This window comes from Triticum aestivum, chromosome 4A (genome assembly GCF_018294505.1).
Source record: "Triticum aestivum cultivar Chinese Spring chromosome 4A, IWGSC CS RefSeq v2.1, whole genome shotgun sequence".
In the NCBI taxonomy this organism is placed as follows: Eukaryota; Viridiplantae; Streptophyta; class Magnoliopsida; order Poales; family Poaceae; genus Triticum; species Triticum aestivum.
The window spans coordinates 746,639,882-746,649,272 of record NC_057803.1 but is presented as its reverse complement, the minus strand read 5'-3'; the positions used below and the strand labels follow the sequence as shown (position 1 = coordinate 746,649,272).

Sequence of the window (9,391 nt, the reverse complement as noted above, 5' to 3'; positions counted from 1 at the left end):
TTGAAAAGAAACTGAGTTGCTGGAAGGGCAAGCTGATGTCATATGGGGGCCGATTAATTCTTATTAATTCGGTACAAACGAGCATGCCTATGTTTCTATTGTCTTTTTTCGAGGTGCCAGTTGGAGTTTGGAAAAGACTAGATTTCTATCGATCCCGCTTCTTCTGGCAGAGTGATGACCTGAAAAGAAAGTATCGACTCGCTAAATGGGATATAATTTGTCGATCAAAAGACCAAGAGGGTCTAGGTATCGAAAATCTTGAGGTAAAGATAGATGTCTTCTAAGCAAGTGGCTGTATAAGCTATCTGTAGAGTCGGAGACCACGTGGGCGCGGATTCTGCGTAATAAGTACCTTCATTCCAAAACTTTGTCCCAGGTGACAGTGAGGCCGACGGACTCGCCTTTTTGGAAAGGTCTGATGAGAGTTAAATCAGTCTTTTTCAACAAGACAAAGTTTAAAGTCGGAAATAGTACATCTACGAGATTCTGGGAGGATACATGGCCAGCGGAAACACCCCTCGCGCTTCAATATCCTTCACTGTATAGCATTGTTCAATGAAGAGACGCTTTCGTTGCAACCGTGCTTCAGTTCACTCCTCTTAATATTTATTTCAGGAGAACACTTGCCGGTGCCCGTTGGGAAGCCTGGCTCCATCTGGTAAGAAGACTGATGGACGTGCAGCTTTCTGAGCTCCCAGACCAGTTGTGCTGGAAACTAACCAGGAATGGAGAGTTTACAGTTAAATCCATGCATCTGGATGTTATCAACTCTAACTCTATTCCTAGATCGAAACATGCTTGGAATGTCAAAGCACCTTTGAGGGTTAAAGTGTTTATGTGGTTTGTACACAAACAAGTCATTTTAATTAAGGACAACTTGACAAAATGCAACTGGACTGGTTCTACAAGATGTAGTTTTTGTGACCAGGATGAGACCATCAAACACCTCTTTCTTGACTATCCGATGGCGAAAATTTTATGACAGACTGTACACATTGCTTTTAATATTACTCCTCCGAATAATATCAACACGTTATTTGAGGCGTGGCTTGATGGGATAGATTCCGAAGCAGCAAGACACATTGGTGTAGGAGTATGTGCTTTACTGTGTGCAGTCTGGAACTGCAGGAATAATTTGGTTTTTAACAGAACAACAAATACTCATTTTTTTGCAGGTTATCTTCCGAGCAACTGTGTTGATTCGTATATGGTCGCTACTCACTCAGACGGAGGCCAGGGAGCATTTGGTTACTGGATCTATCCGATGGGAGATGGTAGTTCGGGCTATATTCAATCGGTTTGGATGGCGGTCATGTAATAGGATAGGCAATTAGTTTTCTCCGGACTCCCCTCCTCGGAAACTTCATCGAGACGGACAGCATCTGCGTCCCCACCTTCGTCCCCGTGTCCCGCTTCGACCCGGTTTGGCCCGCCGTTGATATGGTTGGGCCGGCGAGGGGAAGGTGGACGTGCCGTCGTGGCGTCGTGGGAGGCGACCATAGGAGACGGCGCGGTGTGCGGGATAGCAGCGCTCGCCTGCCAGTACGGCCCGATGAGGTAGCGGGCGGCACCACGACTGCCGTGGATCGACCTTCCGAAGCTGAATTCCTCATTTCTGCAATTTGATCCTTGTGTCATGTACTGTATAAGGAACCATGGAAAATACACCTGACAAGTCTCACTGTCTTAACTGAAAGTTTGAAAGAAGATCCTAAACTATTTCAATTCAAACTAATCACAAGTATGCAACCTTCTCAATCTCATAGTAATAATGCATAGACCACTGTTGCCATTGTACATGAAAGGTTGCTGGGTGTAGAGGGTGTCAAGTTGACGACCTGATGGTATTCTCCCTGTGAGATTGTTATCAGACAAGGTAGCTCAAATAGGTTATATCGGACAGGCTCGAAGGGATTCCACCAGAAAGCATGTTACTTGAGAGGTCAAGTGATTCCAAAGCCTGCAAGGCCCCAAGATTATTTGGGATTTTCCCGCTCAATTGGTTCCACGATAGATTCAAGTTTATCAATGCATCAAGAGCAGCTATTTCTTCTGGGATTACCCGAGTTAATTGGTTGAAAGATAGGTCAATGCTCACCAAATCCCAAATGCCAGCACTATAATTAAGTTCCCGTCCCTTGATGACCGCAGAGTAAAAAGTGAGGCAATGTTCTACCGAACAAAAAGAAGACTGCGATCCAGCAGAATCGGAGAAGGCTGCCCGAGGGTCTTCTCTGAATCCACGGTTGGTCGTCCTGCCAAGAGTATGTAATGTGTAGCAGCAGCTTCAACTCCGATCTCTTCTTGTGAGTGAGATCATGGCACTGCCTGCTCTTCTAAATGAATAAACCGTTTCGATCACTTCAGGTCCGCTGAACCGCTGGGCTGCAGCTTGGTCGAAGCGGACGGATGATTACACTCGCATGCTCTCTTCCCCGGCCAGCGGCGGCAGCCCAGCAGTGCGTTATCTGTTCCCTGTTTCTTACTCGTCCATCAACGATTCCTTTGCACTGCATCTTCTTCTTTTTACCTATCACTTTTTTACCATCCTGTTGGGGATTGTTTCTTGATTTCTTTCGATGTGTTCACATTCTCACAAGAAATTGACTGCTACACGCAATGCTCTTGCCTCTGATTCGTTTCCTCTCTTTTTCGATTGGTGAGGGGCTCCACAAATTCCTGTTGTCGGGCATTGCTTTAGCTTTGTTCTGTTGAACCAAGAACCGACCCGTCGGTTACTGTTTTTCTAAGAAACCGATCGGTCAACACAGTAAGAAAACCGATTTTTTTTAAACTGAGAAAACCGAACCGAATGTTTCGGTCTAACCGAACGCCCACAGTTCCATCGTCCCTGGCAAACAAAGATGAGCAAACAGGGAAGCGCGGACCACACCCTTCCATAGCGCCACTAGGGAGCCTCTGCACCACGCCTAGGACGTTGCCTTTAGCTGCTCGGCGCTGCGGCCCTTGTACAGGGCTTCAGGGACTGATCACAGAGCTTTCCAACTGTTTTGTTTATCTATATTTTCTGAACAGTTTCATCACTAGCTCCACAATGGACAGGAGATACACATGCAGTCCACATTTCTCATGTACGTACAATCTTACTGAACTGCAAACAAGCAACATATCAACTTACAACAACATTACCCATTTTTTACATTTTACAACCGAGGACCCATACATAGTGATGAAACTCCCATGCTGCAGCCATTCTCGACAATGGAAAATCCGTTGGTAGAAGAAAATGGGGAGACCGAACCTAGCTAATAACACTGGTGACTGCTACTTGTTCTTACCTGCAAGCCGACACAAGCCAAACGTACGTTATAGTGGCACTTGAAACGGCTTTATATATTGTGATCACAGGAACTGCTGCTGGCTGTAGTTATCCTCACGGACAAACTCTGTGGCAGGAACGATCGCAGGTTTGGCCCATGGAGATCAGTACATCTTCTCCTGATCCCTTTGGTCGTTCAGCGCAGCTCCACTCAGCAGAAGGGACAAGCAAACATAAAAAGGGGACCATGCAGAATGTAACAGAATGTCTCCAGGATGATGATATTTCAAAGACTAGTTATCCACAACTTGCAACAAGAATTTTGCAAAGGAGCATCACAGCAGATAGCTGGTGATGAGGCCATGGAATGGGCCTCGCACACGGCCATGGCGGAGACGTCTGAGAGCCATCTGCATGGATGGTCTTTGCTGCAGATCCACAACGGTGCAATCAACGCCCAGCCTGAACACAATTGCCATGTCCTCCATGTACCGCGCTTGATCTGGGATGCCCTTGTCCACGGCACTCTTGAACTTCTCCACTTGTTCTGCCATCATCTCAGTGAAGTTGTGCGCCCAAATAGCCAAATTACCATCAGTTACAGCTTCACTGGCCACCCGCCCTGTAACGAGCTCCAGCAACGTCGCACCAAAACTGCAAGTATCAACTTTCTAAAAATTAGCGTCCGTTACCAGCACTTAGCTATGTCTCTGATCGGCGGCGTCTTAACCAATATGTGTACCTTGATTTTTTTCTAAGCTTGTGTTATGCGAGTATAATAATGGCAACGATCAGTCTCAACTTCACTGATAGAAATTGATTGAGAACACACAGATTAAGGAAACAACAAAAGCACCCACAATGTCTCAACTCTCAACTTATTCAATACACACGCATGCATGGTACTCCCTCTGTAAACTAATATAAGAGCGTTTAGATCACTAAATTAGTGATCTAAACGCTCTTATATTAGTTTACAGAGGGAGTATATAACAAGCAGCTACACAGAACAGCTTTTTCAAATGTAAACTCTAAGCAAGACTATCGAGGGTAGCTCCCGGACAGCAGATATTCTTCTTCTTGACTATATTGTCTGCTCACGTTCTCCGAGCTTGTCCTTCTTATAGATGATGTATATCTCATTGCCGAATAACTCCCCTCATTTGTTTTTGCCAGCAGATCACCCCTAACCCGAATACGCTCTTTGGGTCCTTGAAGGGCCTCCAGTGTCATCTCCACTAACCTCATGGTTGGTCGCTCCTCCGCTCTCAGTTTCGTGCACGACACAGCTAGAGCAGCTACTTCCTCAACTTGGCTACCTCCCTCCATGACCTGTGGATCCAGTATTTCTTCCAATTTACCTCCTGAAAGTAGTTCAATAAACTGTGCAACAAGCCCATCACCTTTGGACGATCTATATGTAATTGGCATCTTCCTCGTAAGCAACTCAACAAGAACTACTCCAAAGCTATAAACATCACTTTTTTCTGTTAGCCGGCCACAGTAAAAGTACATAGGATCTAAATACCCTAAAGTTCCTTGCACCGCTGTTGTTATCCCTGTTTGATCCCTAGGAATGTGCCTTGAAGCTCCAAAGTCAGACACCTTTGCTGTCAAAGCATCATCAAGAAGTATATTGGTAGACTTGATATCTCTGTGTATTACGGGGACGGAAACACCCGAGTGAAGGTAAGCAAGAGCTTTGCCAATTTCTGCTGCAATCCTTAATATGTCTTGCCATGGTATTGATCTTAGTGGTGTCTTATGAAGATAATCACATAGGGTTCCATTGGAAATGAACTCATAAGCCAATAAAGGGACTTCTGTCTCAAGACAACATCCAAAAAGTTTTACGATGTTTCGATGATTGATTTGTGAGAGTATGGCAACTTCATTTATAAACTCGTTAATCTCACTCTTGACCACAATATTTGACTTTTTGATGGCCACAACATGCAAGTCTGATAAAATTCCTTTGTATACGGTACCATGCCCGCCACCACCAAGCTTACGAGTTGGATGAAAGTTGTTTGTGGCCTTTTTCAGCTCCTTTAATGGGATGAGCATCCTCTCTGCAATGTCTGACCTATGAGATACCAATTGCTGCAACAGTTGTCCACGATTTTCATTGAAGAACCTCTGTCGCAACTTTTGTTCCTTTTGATGTTTAAGCTTGCGAATTATTATCTTTGAGCCGATAAACAGAAGTAGAATAGTTGGGCCACTTGAAACTGATAGACCAATGATTAAACCTGCAAAAAACAAATCGATGGGGCATGTATTTAGGGTTTGAGATGGCATAACTCAAATAAGTGAGGGAAGAGATACGAGGTTGGATCAAGGATGGAAAGTCTTGTTAAAAGGAGATATGCCAGCACACCGATAATCAACCGGTTATACCAAATTCAATTTTCTAAAAGTTCAAAATTTTGACCAAAATTTATCTCATATTCCAGTAACCCAACTAACAGGAGGGCCAGTAATTAACCCCGACAAGTCCGATAACCAGCAAGTTACCAAAATCCTAGGTGGATCACAAGGCAAATGATGCAAATAAGAGTGTGTGCGGCTAGAGAGAGTGTTGACTTCTGTTTGAAAATTTTGGATTGCATTTATCTATAGTACCAATGTCAAATTATATACTTTCATGGCACATTTAATTGTAGATATATTCTAGATGGCTTTATTTTCTTCTTCTATGGATATGAAATGCTTGCTTATTGATTGTGTATTTTTTTTCTTCTTCTATAAAAGATGGTGGTACTCCATTCTTATATAATTGTGTTCTACAACCATTTTATTTAGGGGTTGTTGCCACTTGCAATAATATATTTTTACAACCTAAATTTCTTAGCAGAAGTTTGAATATTATTTACATTGCCTAACTGATTATTAGCTTCTTTTCCATGCAGTATACTCTTTTTGCATGGTTCACCAGCTAATACACATAGAGCTTACTCACGTGAGAATACGGATTGCATTTAAGAAAACAAAAGGGAGTTGGTAAATATGATTGAGAATAAATGATATCTTTGCACCTACTCCCTCCTTTCCAAAAGGTTATTTTATAGGCTTGTTTTAAGTCAAACTTCTTTAAGTTTGCTCAATCCTAAAGAAAAAATACACCAACATCTATGCCACCAAATAAATACATCGTGACATCATACTCCCTCCGTTCATTTTTACTTCGCATATAAGGTTTGTTTCTAGTCAAACTTTACAAACTTTGACCAAATTTGTATAAAAAGATATTAACATCTACAATATCAAATATACATCATATGAAACTACGTTCCATAATGAATCTAAAGATATTCCTTTGGCATTGTAAATGTTGATACTTTTTTCTATAAGTTTAGTCAAACTAGAGATACTTTGACTTCAGAGAAAAATTATATGCAGACTAAAAAGAAACGGAGGGAGTATTTCATAATTGATCGAAGGAAGGTAAGGTATAAGGGTGCTCACCTGTGTGTATGGACTTGACACAGCCTAATGGTTTCGTGGCGTTGCCTTGAAATCCTCGTGGGCACCTGCAGTCGAAAGATCCATCCATGTTGGTACACTTGCCGAAGCATGAATGTGATTGTGGCTGTTTGCACTCGTCGATATCTACATAAAACACGTAATTAAACATGAAGACAAGTTGATCATCCAAATCTGAAAGGAAGAAAAGGCAAAGTCAACTGCGTTTGCATTCGAGAATTAGCAAAACTCACACAAATTACTTACCTGTGCATCCGTTATCAAGGTATGGGTTGCCCTCGTAGCCTTCCTTGCATTTGCAAAAATACCCCATCCCATTGGTGGAATTCGCGCACTCGCTGTGCTTGCTCAGGCAAGCGTATCCCGGTGATTCTCTCGCCAGGGGGCATGACAAGGAGTTACTGCCGTTGCGGATGGCCCAGTCGAGCCGAAGCGGCATTCTCCATGGCTTGGCCGGGTCCGGCGTCCTCTTCAAGTCGGCGGCCTGGAAGACATAGTGATTCCTCTCCACAATGAAGGCGTGGTTGCAGGGGCTCAAGTCCATGCCTGCATGCGGCCAATCGCCGAACGTCATCCTGGTGTCGAGGAGGGCTTGCGGGATACCGACGCGGCAGCAGCCGACGCCGTTGCACTTTCGGTCGCGCGCGCTCTTGGTACTGTTGCAGTAGGCCACACAGCCGCTGAAATACGAGTATGATTCTGGATTTTGGCGTCGTCGACTTCCTCTGCCGGCGTAGACGAACGCGTCGCAGCCCAGGACGAAGAGCTCATTGGCGGTGTCGGAGATGCGATACACGCCCACCGGGTTGACTCTCAGCTGGCCGTCGAAGCTGGAGGTCTTGTTACCGGTGGCGTCGAAGCACTGGTAAGCCACTGGCACCATCACTCGGACCTGCGCGCGTGGGGTTACCGTCAGGTTCCGCACGAGTATGGGCTCGGAGCGCATCTTGGCGTCCGTCAGGAACGGCTTCTCGCCGCCGCCGGTCATGTTGTTGCATGCAATCTGGAAGCCCCGGCGGAAGCAGCCGGCACCGATGCCGAATGGGTAGAGGATGTCAACGTCACCGCATCGCGCCTGGCAGCCAGGCTTCACCAAGGAGCAAGATGCGGTGGCTGCCGATGCAGCTAGTGGCAATAGCACCAAGAAGATCCATGCCATCGGCATTTCTCACCACTTATGTTTGTTCGTTTGTTTGTTCAATGTTGGGGACAAAGCCTCCGTACATTTAAATACAAAAGAGCGAGAGCATAGTTCCCCTCCACCAGTACTCTGGTGTGTGTTTTAAAATTATTGAAAACTGTATTTTTAATTAACTGGAGTAGTTTGTTTGAGGAGTCGGTGGTTTGCTGCTGTCAAGAATATATATATTTCAAATTCATCAGTCAACTATCATCCGGCACTTCTAAACTGTGAAATTAAGGTTGTCTCTGTCAGTAATACATTTCTGTAGTATGTGACCTCATTACCTATCTACGAGTCTCTTATCCTCTTGCATTTAGAAAACCATGTTACACTTGGATTATGTTGAGCCTCCAAATGGCGGATGAAGCCACGCGAGGCTAGCTAACCACTACGCTTCCTGCAGCAAAGCATCGGATGCTTAGCCAACAAGGTGAACGCGTGCAACGAACTAACTCGGTAAACAATCACTATATTCCAGCAATCATTCAGTTTACAAAAGATCACACTCACCGAGAAGTAGATAAAAGCATCATAATTCCATTAACCCTTGAAACAGACCAGCCAAGATATTACAAGAATACAAGATGGCAAAAGTGAAGAACAAAACAAAAGTGGTCAACCTTTGAGGGTTTTTTTTTTGTAGAAAAAATATAATGGACAATTCTTTTAAATCTGGTGCAACCTATCTGCTTTACATAAATATGTAGTCTTCGATTCCTTCCAGATTCTAACGCAAAGTCCAAACCATTATTGAGTGTAGGCACACCCAAACTATTCCTACACGAAAAACAGACTACTGGCATTATGAAGTTTGAGAATCTCCAAGTCGAAAGCATTCAAACATCGAAAAGTATGTCCATATACAAATCTTAATAAACCAAGGCGGCACACCAAGGCAATTGTTTACGTAAAGTTTACACTTTAAGATACATGTTGGTGACGGGAGCTAGGGTAACATGGTAGAAGCCTCACAATTTTCAGGTCAAGTGTCTGAAGTTTCTATGGCATTTCATCTTGCATCAGCTTCTAGACTAAAGCGACCAACTAGTAAACACCCATGCAAACACGCAGCTTGGTTTTGTTTTCTAGCACCAAAGGTAGACGTATTAGTTCCACAATTTAGTGGTTACATGGTTTGATACCTATATTTGGCCAAGCCAAAATTAAGGTAGCCAAAGGTTTCCAACATTTGGCCCACAAGTGTGAGGGGAACTATTGCATTTGCAACTTTTGGGGTTTAAGCGAATGATTGTTAATTTTTGACGTCACGATCAGGTTTAACAGCTGTACGTGCTCGGGGCGCATCTTGGCATCCGTCAAAAGTGGCTTCTCACCGCCGCTGGTCATGTTGTTGCACACAATCTGGAAGCTTGGGGGGAAGCAGCCGGGCACCGAGGCCGAATGGGTAGGGGATGTTGACGCTACCGCATCCCGCCTGGCAG

The 9,391-nt window shown here is 44.3% G+C and overlaps 1 protein-coding gene across 1 annotated transcript; it reads right to left on the bottom strand.

Annotated features, from left to right (window-relative positions):
* Positions 1 to 4,273: 4,273 nt before the first annotated feature.
* Positions 4,274 to 7,925, bottom strand: LOC123084565 (putative wall-associated receptor kinase-like 16). The gene is made up of 3 exons (XM_044506097.1): positions 7,013 to 7,925; positions 6,749 to 6,892; positions 4,274 to 5,532 (listed from the first exon to the last, which is right to left on the bottom strand). Exons 1-3 carry the CDS (start codon positions 7,923 to 7,925, stop codon positions 4,322 to 4,324), a joined length of 2,268 nt encoding a protein of 755 aa, XP_044362032.1. The 3' UTR covers positions 4,274 to 4,321.
* Between the last annotated feature and the right edge of the window lie 1,466 nt (positions 7,926 to 9,391).

What these genes read in the sequence shown, in the direction of transcription:
- LOC123084565 (XM_044506097.1), bottom strand. Translation starts at nt 7,925, where the DNA reads ATGGCATGGATCTTCTTGGTGCTATTGCCACTAGCTGCATCGGCAGCC. An exon ending in CCTTGATAACGGATGCACAG is followed by an intron (nt 6,893 to 7,012) that starts GTAAGTAATTTG and finishes TGTTTTATGTAG; the next exon opens with ATATCGACGAGTGCAAACAG. An exon ending in TGTCAAGTCCATACACACAG is followed by an intron (nt 5,533 to 6,748) that starts GTGAGCACCCTT and finishes TGTTTTTTGCAG; the next exon opens with GTTTAATCATTGGTCTATCA.